This window comes from Mustelus asterias, chromosome 8 (genome assembly GCF_964213995.1).
Source record: "Mustelus asterias chromosome 8, sMusAst1.hap1.1, whole genome shotgun sequence".
NCBI classification, from domain to species: Eukaryota; Metazoa; Chordata; class Chondrichthyes; order Carcharhiniformes; family Triakidae; genus Mustelus; species Mustelus asterias.
The window spans coordinates 100621689-100636760 of record NC_135808.1 but is presented as its reverse complement, the minus strand read 5'-3'; the positions used below and the strand labels follow the sequence as shown (position 1 = coordinate 100636760).

At 41.4% G+C, this 15072-nt stretch overlaps 1 protein-coding gene across 2 annotated transcripts in view; it reads right to left on the bottom strand.

Moving 5' to 3' along the window:
* pomgnt1 (protein O-linked mannose N-acetylglucosaminyltransferase 1 (beta 1,2-)) overlaps positions 1 to 15072 on the bottom strand; it is a 121428-nt gene that overhangs the window by 99676 nt on the left and 6680 nt on the right. For both annotated transcript variants that reach the window (XR_013498544.1, XM_078218601.1), the window contains exons 3-8: positions 10828 to 10943; positions 7846 to 7911; positions 5025 to 5138; positions 1252 to 1369; positions 879 to 977; positions 32 to 159 (exon numbers count right to left, since the gene is read on the bottom strand). Coding sequence is in view for 1 of the 2 variants with exons in the window: in XM_078218601.1 (XP_078074727.1) it covers positions 32 to 159; positions 879 to 977; positions 1252 to 1369; positions 5025 to 5138; positions 7846 to 7911; positions 10828 to 10943 (641 nt within the window). In the remaining variant the exon portion in view is untranslated. The remainder of the gene's footprint in view (positions 1 to 31; positions 160 to 878; positions 978 to 1251; positions 1370 to 5024; positions 5139 to 7845; positions 7912 to 10827; positions 10944 to 15072) is intronic.

The window sequence follows — 15072 nt, the reverse complement described above, 5'->3', positions numbered from 1 at the left end:
CAATAAAGCAATTCAAGAAAAATAAACTTACAGGCTCAGGATTAAACTCAATAGGAGCTGGATCCTTACAGCTGCAGATGCTCCCATATCCTTCAACCTTGCTGCAGAAAGTTTTCCTCCTCCGATTGGCATCTGTGTCTGCCCAGTGGCATTCGGCATCTTCAAGAAAGAAACAAGATGCACTCAGACCATTATCAGATACTTATTGATCTTCAGTGCATCGCCCGCCAAACAACTGATCCAGACTACACTGCCATTTGTTTCCTTTAGAGCCAGCTCATTGCTGTTCAACAAAAAGGTATTTCTAACCACGCGAGGGACATCTTGATGAAACTATGAAAAAGTCTTTTAAAAAGTAAATATAGTTAAACATTTAACATACAAGTGTTAAAAATATATGTTTAACAGTGGTGTAATCCCACTAAACGACACTGGAGTCTTGAAAGAAATTAAACTAGCTAAATTCCCAGTTATGGAATGATTGTGCTCAACTTGCCACCTGCTTTACCTGGAGTACACTAAACTCAGGGTACTGCCTCTTCAGTTTCTTTTTTTTTTTAAATGTACAAAAGTCATTATTATGGTTTCATCAAACATTCATCTAAAAGTTTCCCAAAGGTTTTCTGATCAGTGGTCTTTTTTTAAAAACTCAGTCATTAATAAGATAATGGAAACTGCATAAACATGATTATAATAGACAGCAGTGAGGCTTAGACCATAAAGTAAAGTAAAATTTATTTATTAGTCACAATTAAGGCTTACATTAACGCTGCAATAAAGTTACTGTGAAGTTTCCCTAGTCCGGCACCTGTTTGGGTCAATGCACCTAAACTTGTATATCCTTGTCTTCTAAAAAAAAAGGAAATGTAAAAACTCACCTTCAGCCGAGGTTAGCTGAACTTCAGTCTTCAGTAAAACAGGATCCCCCCAGGTTGCCAAAGCCGGAGATTTTGAATGTTTTTCACCGTACACTTGACCTAACAATAAAATGTTGAACTTTGTAAAGTCAATGGGACACCTATTGTTGTTGCATTTGTTAACTACAAGAATGTTAAGTGCCCCAGTATTACTAACAAACCATTGTAAACAACCGATCTTAAACAAATCGTGTACAACCCCGAGTCTGTGAGACAACGTTTACAGATTTTCACCATTTTATTCTTGGATCAATCTTTTCAACATTTGTTGATAGCATAAATAAATTAAAGTTTGTTTACATCAGATTTTCATATAAATGTACATATACTGCACCTCCTTTCTTTACCACAAAAGTCCACATGTCTCGCCAACTAAGCGATGAGGCAATTTGGCTACCCAGTCCTTTAAGTAGACTTTTGGCTGTGTCTTTCAGATGGAAGGATCCCTCGTCCTGAACCAAAAAAGGTGGGGGAGGGAAAAAGAAAACGGTCAGTTCTTTTTCAGTGCATCCATCAACAGGTAAAGAAAATCGAAATGATGAGCAGAACACAGCAACATGAATGGTACTTGAGCTCAGAGTCACATTCCCAACGTCAATCCCTCATGCACACTGTGCAATGTCACTTTTCTGTGGATACTCACAATACTTATCCCGAGAGATTGAGTTTTCTCCCACTTTATTTCTGTACGCTTAAACTGTGAAGGTCCTTCAAGTGGGGTCACATTGGCAAAATAAATCTGTTAAACTTATAAAGCCATTCTTGATAAAACAAGACTAGTGTTCAAAAATATTAAGCCACTGCAGGTTGAAAAGAACATCCAAGATGCAAAACTGACATTTTATCTGGTATAAAGTGCTGGGGAAGGGATAGGGGGCATAAATATATCCCACTGATAGCTTATTTTGGTTTCAATGGTTTAGACCTAAATTTCAGTTAAATTTGATTTGCTACTGAACCTAAGAAAACCGAAGTTTGATTTAAATAGACATCAGGCCCTTATGATGGAGTAATCTTCTATCTTCTCCTAATAAGTATTAACCCAATCTAGAATGCCTGCACCTCAGCTTTTGTGCACTCACACCCAGAGTGTGGTAGAAATCAGCACCGAGTATAGAAGTGTTTATGCAAACTGGATATCTGAACAATAAAGAAACCTCTGCCTCCTTCCCAACTACCCCAACTCAAAATGTACTTGATGTAAAGCATCACCAAGGGCAGAGGTTTTCTTGCATAAATTTTCATCCACAGATATTTGCAAATCATCCTGTTCCTGCTCACCTACCCAGTAAGAATTAGCTAGGTACATCCATGAGTAAATGCACTGAAGGGACAAATAATGTGTGAATCAGCGGTTACATGAATGAGTTTGAGTAACAAGCTTTTCAGTTACATCCAGACCAAGATTCAAGTTTACACTTTAGGGACAGTTGCACTTTACTACACTGGAACTCTGCTATAACATGGAACATAGATCTCAAAACCGCATTATTTTGTTTCCTTGACCAATCCAGCATTTCCTCCAGCCCAGAGTGTGAATGCATCGGGTCCAATCGTAGCTGTGTCCTTTGATGGTGCCTGGCACACAGACGGTGCTAGGACCAATACTCCTGCATAGTTCTGCAATTTCCAGGCCTTGTGTTCCAAAACGAAATAAAGCAAGTACAGTGTAAAATCAACCAAATAATTACATCTTTTAAAAAGTGGGTGACTGTTTGTAGTTTGGAAAGGAGGATGATGGGGGCGTCTGTGGCTCTGTTTGCAGAATGAAGGAAGGAAAGTGGGAAGTGTACTGGCACATTTGAGAGGAGGAAGGCGTGCAGCTGTGTTCTGAGAGGGACAGTCTAGATTCATCACATTCAGCCAGAAAAATAGTCCCCTAGTCCAGGTACGGCACAGTAGCTAGCACTGCTGCTTCACAGCTCCAGGGACCTGGGTTCGATTCCCGGCTTGGGTCACTGTCTGTGTAGAGTTTGCACATTCTCCTCGTGTCTGCGTGGGTTTCCTCCGGGTGCTCCGGTTTCCTCCCACAGTCCAATGATGTGTGGGTCAGGTTGATTGGCCATGATAAAATTGCCCCTTAGTGTCCTGAGATGCGTAGATTAGAGGGATTAGTGGGCAAATATGTAGGGATATGGGGGTAGGGCCTGGGTGGGATTGTGGTCGGTGCAGAGTCGATGTGCCGAAGGGCCTCTTTCTGCACTGTAGGGTTTCTATGATAATTTCTATGAGGTAATGCCTGTAATTTCTTCAGGCATGTGGGGCATCATAGCTGAGCCTATTCCTATCCTTACCTAATGCTTACGCATATATCCACTATCCTACAGGGGTTACTGAAAAGCCAGCAGCAGCACTAACTGGTTTGTTTCTTTTGTAACTCAGATCAAATGAAATGTCTTTATTGCTGCCTCAGCAGAGCTCAGTTACTTGGACGAAAATCTCCCTGACTTGTGTGGTTTAATAGCACACTGGGCAAATTCAATTTAAGTGAAAATTTATAGAGGGACCCCAATGTAGGTTCAAATTAAGTTTAGCTTCCACATGAAGATGTGAATGTGTGTGTGTAGCCCCCTCTGCTGGACAATCACTTCTGTATAACTCGGAATTGGCCAGGACTAAAGCAGGGAGAGTCAAAGGCAAATCGCATTGTTCCCTAGCAAAATTAAATAGCCTGGTGAGCAAGGGTATTGGTTTGAACTCCAACCATTCTCATCATTGTTGCAATGTCTCAGAATTTTAGAATCTCATACAAAGTGAATCCAGAGGATTTCTGGAAATTATAGAAAAGATCTATTCGTGACAAAAGCTCTGACAATGCTGTGCAAAATGGAATGGCTCAAGTTACAGTTTCAAATCATGACCTGGTTGAATAGCTTTTGAGTCAGTTAAAAGACAAGAATTTAATAGAAAAACAATAGCAGCTATTATAGTCGAGAGTGGGAAAGATGTGCAACAGATCTATTTCACTGCAAAGAACGAAGTTCTATCATAATTCTTCCCTTCACTAAACATGCAAAATGAAAGGCTTCATTTTAAATCTGCGGCTTCTTTCATGGTAGCAGTCATAGCAGCAACTGGGTAATCATGTTTGAATCTTATAATTAAACCAGAAAGTAATCTAGTCATTATGTAGACTGTCTGACCACTATTGTTTGCAGAAGCTTTAATAAATAATAGACAGGCCTGGCTTTTTTCAAGAATATTACAATTTGCCCATTATTAGTACATAACATGCATCCAAAGTATAATCACCAAATGGTGGAGCAACAAGATGCAGATTTGTTAACATTACATCACTAAAGAGCTAACTGGAGAATCTAACATTTAAAATCATGGCGTTTTTGACAAGATCAGAGAAGATGGACAGATGCGAGAATGTGACAGAGCAGGAGGGAGCATATGAGGAGAGAATGATGGGAACAGAGTAAGGAGAGCAACAAAGAGATGGGGGGCTGGTGGTAAGAAAAGAAACATTATGATTACAGGAATTTAGAGAAGTTCAAGGACTACTTTAGCCAGAGATAAACTGTATTAGTTACATGACACCCAAGCTGGTGAAAAAGCAAGGGAGTGAGATTAGATGAATCTTCCATGACATGGACACAATAGGCCAAATAAACTTCTGTGCTGTAACCATTCAGAGATTCCATAACTATTATGTAATCAGTTAACTTGAACAGAAGCAATGTCAGTGTTGCTGAGAGAAGACATCTTGAGGTCAAACAACAGATGAGGATTGGTCACACTGGCATCCAAGCAGGCCACAAGATGACAAGATTATCAACACAACTTGGAAAAGAAACTGCACTGCACAGGATCCCAAAATCTTTGCCAATGCTACTCAGGAGCCAATCCCAGTACTTTTTTTGCAACTAATCTCCCTCACATACGTTTTCCAAGGTCAAATATTTGATGTTGTAATTTATTTCATTTTTTTGGGGTTTACCTGACCATTCAAACCTCAGGAGGCTGTTCTATTTTGCTCACTTGGTAAGTTTAAAATGGTCATCCCTCAAACAAAACTAAAAAGTAAATTTAAAAAAACTAAACGTGTTCAGAGCTTTAGTATCCTATATGTCTATCTGGAGGATGTGAGAATATACTGACCTTGATCGTAAAGAGAAGGATTCTTCCTCGTGAGACCATATTTAAGAATAGGATCATTGCTTCATCTTCATGAGGTGAATATGTATCAAACACACGTTTGGCCATCACATGACCCTGTTCAGAAAAAGAATCATTTGCTAGCATCATTACTGCCAGCAGTAACTGCAGAAAGCGATTTGTTAAGATTTCAAAAATATTAAGCCTTATAGTTTTATCAGTCTAGGATATATTTTCGAACAGACTAATTTTGCACTCGTTAAAAAGGCAAAACGAGTGACAGTGAAGTGATTAAGGGAAGCTTTCCCTGTATGTGAAAAAAGTGTTTGTCATTAAGACAAGGCGTCTCTGGTTAATTCAGTACAATATTTACAGCAGCCACTTACTTTCCAAATGTTTTTAATGATTCTTTTTCCACAAAACCATATTCTAGATGGGGTAGAAGATAACTTTGTGACGTCAAAATTAAATTCAAGAATTCTAATACTGGGCTCTGCATCTGTAGTGGCTGGTTTGATTGCAAGTCAAGCATATAACAGTTTACACCACAGCGATGGTATTATAGATTATCAATGTAGTTACACATAGGATACACACAGCCACAGACTGGAGAGATATTTAATGTGTATGTTGATTGCAGAAATCTTCTTCCAAATTATTTCCACATTTGCATTGAATTGCCAACAGCGGTAGACTCAATCAACAGTACCACATAGAGAACCTATTCTGAACCATGTTGTGTACTACTGGGGAAAAATTCTGGCAATATAACAAACTCAGGAACTTAGGGCCCAAGATAATATTTTTCATGAGCGTCGTAAGCAAATTAAGACTAATGGAAAAATACAGATTGTGGGTTCACATCTACAAGTACAACAGCCAGAAAGATTTCTGTTTAGGTACATCATTTTCCTGAAACTGTCCTTTTGGGTTCCTTCCCACTTTAATTTCTTCTTTCTCAATCAACACTAATGTTGTTCAGTCCATTTCAATTCAGTTGTTATCACTTATCTCTCTGGAAATACCACTGGTTAATCAGTTACTTTACTGCTCACAGTTTTCACTTCTTCTCCAATTGCATATTTGAAGCTTCCCCCCCCATGAAATTAGTGGTAAAACAGTGCCAGATACAAGAGGGTTGTCACCTTGTGGCATCAAAAGTAGCGTCTCGGTAGACACAATAATAACCCCACAAAAAAAAATCATTCAAAACAGATCACCAGCCCAAATTTGCTGCCTTATGCTAACTTGCGTACACCCTAGGCTGGCGATCCAAAGAGTAACTTTATCAGTTAATTCTTTTTCAGAGGCAAGCCTTCTAATTATAGGGTTTGATCTGAATGTTCTATTCATAGAGCATTGCCTCATCGAAACTGAAGACGGTTGTCATATATCTTAGTGTTTACATTGTTGCCAGTGACTGAAAAGATTGTGGTTTAGGCATTGCTCCAGAATCTCTCTCAAAAGGAACTCATTGGCGGTGAAGTATTCTGGGGACATCGTGAGGGTGTGAAAGGTACTATGTGAAAATGGAAGTTCTACTTTTACAAAAGTATCTTATGGAATCTACCCTTTTTACTTCACAGGCAAGTAGTATTTAAATAACCACTGTCACTATCGAGGAGTTTGGTTATCACATAGTAATCCATAGCCTACAACATGGAGACAGGTTCAAATAGTGCCTATCGGAATTCATAGAATCCTACAGTGCAGAAGGAGGCCATTCAGCCCATCGAGTCTGCACCAACCACAATCCCACCCAGGCCCTGTCCCCATAACCCCATGCATTTACCCTAGCTAGTTTCCCTGACACTAAGGGGCAATTTAGCATGACCAATCCACCTAAATCGCACATCTTTGGACTGTGGGAGGAAACCAGAGCACCCGGAGGAAACCCACACCTCCAGATGAGGAGATCATTCAAAAGGAATGCACCCACCTATACCTATAATCCCTTTATTCCCCCTAGTCCGCAAAACCTTTCCAAACTTAAATCTTGAATGTTGACAGTTTCTGTCTTAACACTAAACCTGGAAATGAATTCTACAGCCTCACAACTTTCTCCAATTCTCTGTTGTGAATCTTAGATTTAATCTTGCATCCATGACCCTCTCATTATTAAACTACTGGAAACAGTTTGCTCTTCTCTACCTTATCTTTAGCCAATCTATCCCTTCTTAACTGGACAGTCTTCTACCATCTTTTTCATTGCTCAGCCAAAGGATCTAAGGCTATTTTCATTATTTACATTTCCTTTGGTGTGGGGGATTGGGGTGGCACAGTGGTTAGTATTGCTGCCTCTCAATGCCAGGGACCCAGGTTCGATTCCCAGCTTGGATCACTGTCTGTGCGGAGTCTGCACGTTCTCCCTGTGTCTGCATGGGTTTCCTCCAGGTGCTCCGGCTTTCCTCCCACTGTCCGAAAGACGTGCTGGTTCAGTGCATCGGCCATGCTAAATTCTCCCTCAATGTACCCAAACAGGCGCTGGAGTGTGGCAACTGGGGAATTTTCACAGTAACTTCATTGCAGTGTCAATGTAAGCCTACTTGTGTCTCTAATAAAAAAATAAAATAAATAAATAAAAGGGAAACACTACTCTTGAGCTAGTATGGTCTGTTGGATCAAAAGAGTCTAATCAATAGTGTCTGAATAATCTCAAATATACCCCAACAGTGTCTGAATTGTCTCAAATATATATATATATATATACATATATACCCAATAGTGTCGGAATTGTTTCAAATATACCCCAATAGTGTTTGAAACTAGGTTCAAAAAGCTGGTATGTGTGGATGAAGTTTCAGTCTTATTGCAGTGTACTCACTGTAGCTTGATTCAAAACAATAACGTGTATTCCTCGACCCTGCTCTTTGACTTCATCCTCAAGAACCTAAAATGGCAAAATACAAAAGTGCATCAATGTAACTAAAAGCAAAGAAAGCAGCCTGACTCCCCAGAGAAGAAGACTTCTCCCCCTTCCCCCCCAATCCACTAAGTGACTCGGCTAATAGGTTAATAACTCTGGTTGCAAATGAAATGAACAGCATGTCCTTCATGAGAGGCTGCCAGGGAACATGCACTTTTCAATCATTTGCCCTGCTACAAAGTAAGATTGTTTTGTTAATTTTCAATGAAAGTGCAGAATAAGCACACATCGATACCCTGTAACTTGAACAGATGTTTCTTTCAAAGTATAAAATCAAGTACATATCTTAAAATAGATATAGTAGATGGAGTGAAAGAAGTGATCCAGTTATTTGTAGCAGGTTACAGGAATGTTACCTGGCGGTAGCAACAATATACCAACTCCACAAAAGAATGAGACAACTGAGCAATTAAAACATCAATCAACCTTCCTCAAATTGTTCAATCCTTCCCACTCAACAGTTACTCCATTTTACTTATTTCGACCAGACTAAACAAGTATAAAAAGCTTTATCAAAGCTGGACAAAGGGTGATCAGGACTCGAAGCATCAGCTCTTTTCTCTCCTTACAGATGCTGCCAGACCTGCTGAGATTTTCCAGCATTTTCTCCTTTGGTTTCAGATTCCGGCACCCGCAGTCATTTACTCTTATTACACTAGCAGCTGGGTTGACATTGTAAAGCTACTTGCAATTTGACAATTTCCTCAAAAGAGGAGAGCTGGAGAGGACCAGAAAAAAAAATTAACAGTACACAGCATGGACCTTGTTATTTGTTCAGAGCTACCTATCAGTTTCTTCCAACTTTTATACCATACATGACCTGGAAGTCATTGCTGGAACCCACACATGTTCCACTGTCCAGTACGGATTTACCTCACTTGGCAGTACAAATTGGAAATACTACACCCAATACTAAATTTTCATCAGTTAGCTCAGCAATGATGATGAGGCCAAATAAACATGAAATAGCTTTTTAAATTAGCATCAAACAGGCCATAAAGCTATTCCTCAACATTTCAGCAAAGTGATCAGGACGGCCTATGGTTTGATTGTTGCCATGTTGAGTTAGTTGGTCCAATGATAGATACATCACAGTTACCAGTTCCACAGAAGAGATATTTGACTTGAAACATTGGGACCGGTTTTACCATCAAGTTGCCCCTGTTTTCGGACGTGAAAATTTGATAAAGTTGGGTGAGGTGAGTAGTGCAATCGGCACCCGCCTCCACGCCCATTCCCCCTTTACCAAGGCTCGAAAATGGCTGTGATCGGGACCGCGCCCAAAACGGGCACGACAGCCATTTAAATGCATTTAAATTGAATTAATAGGCTGCACACCCAACTTTACCGGCACTTCCCCCTTTACCACCGCGTTCGCCCATCCAGAATCGGCGCAAAACAGACATGCTCCACAAACGTCCAATATGGGCGCAACAGTTAGTGAGGTGGGACAGCTCTCTGCTCGAGAGCGGTGGGGGGCAGAGGGGGGGTCCGCTGCCACTCTGCCGGAGATCAGTGAAGGGGAAGGTGGGGTGGGGTGGGGCCCGCGATCGGTCTGGGTGGCAGAGTGGGTGGGGGATAAGGAGGTCAGTAATGTTGGGGGAGGGGGGGGGGCAATGTCTGTGGGGGCCAGAGGGAGGCATTATCCGACCCGGGAGCGATGTGGCAGGGGAGCCGCATTCTATCGTTTTGTTTTGCGCATGCGCAGTTGGAGGTGCCGATCGGAGCTGCAGCGTTTCGGGCGCGTTAAGCCCCGCCCACAGGCTTCCACAGCGCGCTTCGGAATCGCTGATATTTTTCCAGGCAGAGTGCGTATGGGGGCGCCCGAGAATGGGTCTAAAAGCCGGATCTGAAACACTCCCAGTTTCAAGTCCACCCAGCACTTAGAATCAAAATGGTAAAATAGGCCTCATTAACTTTGTTTCTGGCTCCACAGGTCCTCCAGACCTGCTTAGTGTTTCAAGTGCTTTCTATTCTATTTCCTATATCTTTCTAATAAGTGCTACTTCGTAACACTCAGAAGCAGATACAAAGTACAAAGGAATTAGAAGCTTCAATACTCCTGACATGCTGGTTCACTATGACTTTAACAATATCTACCGCTGACAAAAAGAATGACTTGACTTTCCGTAACTATTTCTTTGTGTGCACTAAGTCAGCGTTATGAATTATACCGTCATTGTGCAACAATGTAATGAAGTAGAAAGGGTCGAGAGCTTCAAGGTTTTAGGTGCCCAGATCATCAACAACCTGTCCTGGTCCCCCCCATGCCGACACTATAGTCAAGAAAGCCCACCAATGCCTCTACTTTCTCAGAAGACTAAGGAAATTTGGCATGTCAGCTACAGCTCTCACCAACTTTTACAGATGCACCATAGAAAGCATTCTTTCAGGTTGTATCACAGCTTAGTATGGCTGCTGCTCTGCCCAAGACCGCAAGGAACTACAAAAGATCGTGAATGTAGCCCAGTCCATCATGCAAACCAGCCACCCATCCATTGACTCTGTCTACACTTCTCGCTGCCTCGGCAAAGCAGCCAGCATAACTAAGGACCCCACATACCCCGGACATTCTCTCTTCCACCTTCTTCTTTCGGGAAAAAGATACAAAAGTCTGAGGTCACGTACCAACCGACTCAAGAACAGCTTCTTCCCTGCTGTTGTCAGACTTTTGAATGGGCTTACCTTGCATTAAGTTGATCTTTCTCTACATCCTAGCTATGACTGTAACACTACATTCTACACTGTCTCCTTTCCTTCTCTATGAATGGTATGTTTTGTCTGTACAGCGCGCAAGAAACAATACTTTTCACTGTATGTTAATACATGTGACAATAATAAATCAAGTCAAATTAAATAAAACAGTGAAAGGGTACTTACTGTGGTTCCATCAACAGCAACATAGACCTTCGACCTGCTGGAATAGACTTCAATGTCCAGGACCTTTCGGCCATGGGATGGCCTGCGAGCAGTTTCCATATTGGGAATGATGTTATCTATCACAGAAATAAGATAAGAAGTCCTTTCAATCAAAATTATAATAGACATGCCTGTAGATAAATAAATTGTAGAACTGAGTTTTACAGAACAGCCATGACATTAGTGAGCTGTTGTGCAGCACTCATTCTCAGAAAATGAACACTGTTGCCTATCCCAAACAACCTTGAGGTGGAGGTGGGCCACCTTCTTGAACTGCTAATCTAGATAGCTGTTTGATACAAAAGGAGAGGCCCCCGAAGACACTATAGAGAGTGGTTAGGAATCAACTGCTTGGGTGTGAGACTGTAGTGACATATAGGCTAGAATGCTTTGGATGGCAGGTTTTCTTGGCTGAAGGACACTGGTGGGCTAGTTTTGTTTTTAAAATAATCTGACAGCTTCACAATCAATTTTACTGAGACCAGCTTTTTATTTCCTGATCTAAAATAAAAGGACTGACTTCAAATTCTCAAACTGGTGAGTTTTAAACTCTCAGTCTCTGGATTATTAGTCCAGGCCTCAGGATCATTGGTCCAGTAGCATAAATACTATATCTAAGAGAGGTTAAGTGGGTCAAACTGTATGAAGAAAGCTCTGGTAAGGAATTTGAACTCCAAGATTGTATTACTACAGGTTTACTACATCACATCAAAACTAACAGCCTTACTTCCTGTTGGTCAATTGAAAGTGATCACTCAAACTGGCATTGTTTACAGCACAATCATATAATGCTTCATTGCAAACAGCCTAACATGATAACTGCATGATATAGCCACCATGACACCTGCTACAAGGTCAACCCAAAATACCAGCATAAAAACAGATCGAGAGTCAGCAGTGATTTAAGACTACAGTTTTATTAACCAATCTAAATTGGATTCTTGTGGCACCTAAACCACATCAACTGCAGCGTTTAGGAATATAAGAGATTGGAGCAGGAGCATGCCATATGGCCTCTCAAGCCTGCTCCACCATTCAATCCTTCAATCATTCAAAAGGGCGGCACGGTAGCACAGTGGTTAGCACTGCTGCTTCACAGCTCCAGGGACCTGTGTTCGATTCCCGGCTTGGGTCACTGTCTGTGTGGAGTTTGCACATTCTCCTCGTGTCTGCGTGGGTTTCCTCCGGGTGCTCCGGTTTCCTCCCACAGTCCAAAGATGTGCGGGTTAGGTTGATTGGCTATGCTAAAATTGCCCCTTAGTGTCCTGGGATGCGTAGATTAGAGGGATTAGCGGGTAAAATATGTAGGGATATGGGGGTAGGGATATGGGGGTAGGGACTGGGTGGGATTGTGGTCGGTGCGGGCTTGATGGGCCGAATGGCCTCTTTCTGTACTGTAGGGTTTCTATGATTCTATGATTCTAATCCTACCTAAACTCTGCTTTCCCACCATAATCCACTGCCCCCCTCATGTCCAAAATCTATCAGTATTAAATATACTCAATGACTGAGCAGCTACAGCTCTCTGGGTTACAAAATTCTTAAGATTCACAACCGGGTGGAAAAACATCTCACCCCAGTTTAAAATGGCCAACCCCTTATCCGTATGTTATAACTAGACTCGCCAGCCATGAGAAACAACCTCTTTGCACCTACTCGCTGTCACGCCCTCTTCAAATTTTATTACAATTCACTAAGATCACCTGTCATTCTTTCTAAACTGCAGCGGATACAGGCTGAGTCAACTCAATCTCTCCTTGTAGAACAATCTTCTCATTCCAGGGATAAATCCAGTGAATCTTTCCCACCATTCCTTCACCCACTCCTCTAAAGGTGTATACCCTTCCTTGGGTAAGCAACTCAAAACTCCAGTATTCCAGGTGTGGTCTAATCAATTCATATATAGTTGCAGCAAAACTTCTTCTTGCATATTTCAACTCCATTACAGTAAAGACTAACATGCCAAATTGTTTCTGCTACCTACACACCAGCTTTCTGTGACTGTTGTAGAAGGATACCCAAATCCCTCTTAATACTAAATGTTTACTCGTGTTTTACCTTTTCAAAAAATATCCTTTTTTATTCTTCTTACCAAAATGGAAATATCAGATTTCTCCAGAGTATACTCCACCTGCCGATTTCTTGCCCACTCATTTAACCACATTATATCCCTTTGCAGCTTCCTCACATGCTAACAGAAAGCTAGGTGGGAAACGGTCAGCAAACATGGATACATTAGAAGATGGCATGACATTGGAAGGGAAAGGACTGAGATCCCACAGTCAGAGTTTCAGGAGCTCAGGAAGAAATTAAACAGCAAGACCTCAAAGTTACTGACTCCTGGATTATTCCAGTGCCACATGCTAGTGAGTATAAAAAGAGGAGGAATGGTCAGGTTAATGCGTGGCTGGAGAAATGATGCAGGAGTGTGGGCTTCAGATTAAGAACAGTTCTGGGGCAGGAGGAAGTTGTTCAAGGTGGGCGAGTTGTATCTCAGAGCTGGGACCAATGTCCCAGTGGGAAGGTTAAACCACGCTGGGCAGGAGGGTCCAAGTTAATCTGGCAGAGGGATGGGTACCAGGATAAAACACTACCTTTAAAAAACACACAGGAGTTGTTCACTTCTAGAAGGATAAAATTGAAAAGCCGAGATGTTAGATGTATACAGAACAGTAGTTAATTACATCTGGGGTCCAAATGTCCTTCCAACTTAGATGGCATCAACAAAGACTCACCTCACAGGGTATCAATTGCGTTTCCTGAGATTCCGTGTCCCTGGATCCCCGAGTCTGCACTCAAACAACAACTCACAATCACAACTTCAGCTCCTCTGCCGCGCCAAGCAGAACACTAGTGCTCCAAAGGGTATCTTCCTTCCAACAGCTCACCAAGATTCAGCTGCTTTTTCCACTTAGAAATCTGCTCCCCACCTCCCTTTAGCTGTTTGTAGCCTGTTTCTCTGCCCTTTTCCTTTTAACTGAACTGAAACCTCTCCCCTTTGGAACCTCACCCTGTCCCCTGCCTGGCACACTTGCCTTCGATGGTATTTCACTCCTGGTCACCTGACCAGGTTTTTGCATCACTTTTCTTCTTGCACAGGCACGCTGGGCCCAAAGAAGGTGAAAATGCCAATCTGTGCATGTGTAGCTCATTCCCAATCTGTGCAGATGCAAAAACTCCCACTGGGAGTTGAAGTTCCTGACCTCTGCTTTCAATGTCAAGGTGAGTTTGACTTCCATAACAATTATATGAAAGTTATAGAGACTGAAGAAGTTGCAACAAAGATCTATTAGGATGATACCAGAGAGGCTATCCATATCAAGAAGGCTGAACAAGCTGGGATTATTTTCTTTACATAACATAAGATTGAAGGGTGATTTAATAGACGTAATTAGATTATGAAAAGGTTTGACAGTGCAAGCAAAGAGAAGACTAAAAGTATGGGCCATAAATATAGTCACTAATAAATCAAATAGGAAATTCAGGAGAAACGTATTAATCCACAGAATTGTTAGAATGTATGTTAGAATATCACTAGCATAGAGAATAATCATTAGAAATTCAATTCCAAATTTTCACCCAACAAATTACACCAGTTGCCATGATGGGATTTGAACCCAGGTCCCTAGAGCATTAACCTGAGTCTCTAGATTACAGTCCAGCAACAATACCACTGCACTGCCAACTCCCCACATTGGGCTGGAGGGAGAATTTTTGTGCTGTGAATACCACGTTTTACTATTAATTGCAGAGGAGAAGGTAGTTGCACAGAGGACAGGGAGAGACAGATAGCACTAAAGTAAAAATACTAAGGGATTAAAAAAGGGGAAATCATGAGCCATGAAGATATTATAGCGCTGGAAAGGGATGATATAGTTGAGGAGGCAACAATGAACTCCATTTGGTTAGAATTGAGAAACAAAGAAACTATTAAGCTACTGGAGGTATTGACGACCAAATAGCACAAAGGAGATAGAGGTGCAAATTCACAAGCAAAGAACAAGAATGACAGGAAAGTGATAATGGAGGACTTCAAACATCCTAATAAAAACTGGGATAATAATAGTGTAAAGGCAACGAAAGATAGGAATTTCTGATATCGGCACAAGTGAACTTTCTTGATAAGTGTGTTTCCTATCAAAGAACGAAGCAGTACTGGATCTAATTCTAGAGAATGAGGTTGAACAAGTGGAACATGTTTCAGTG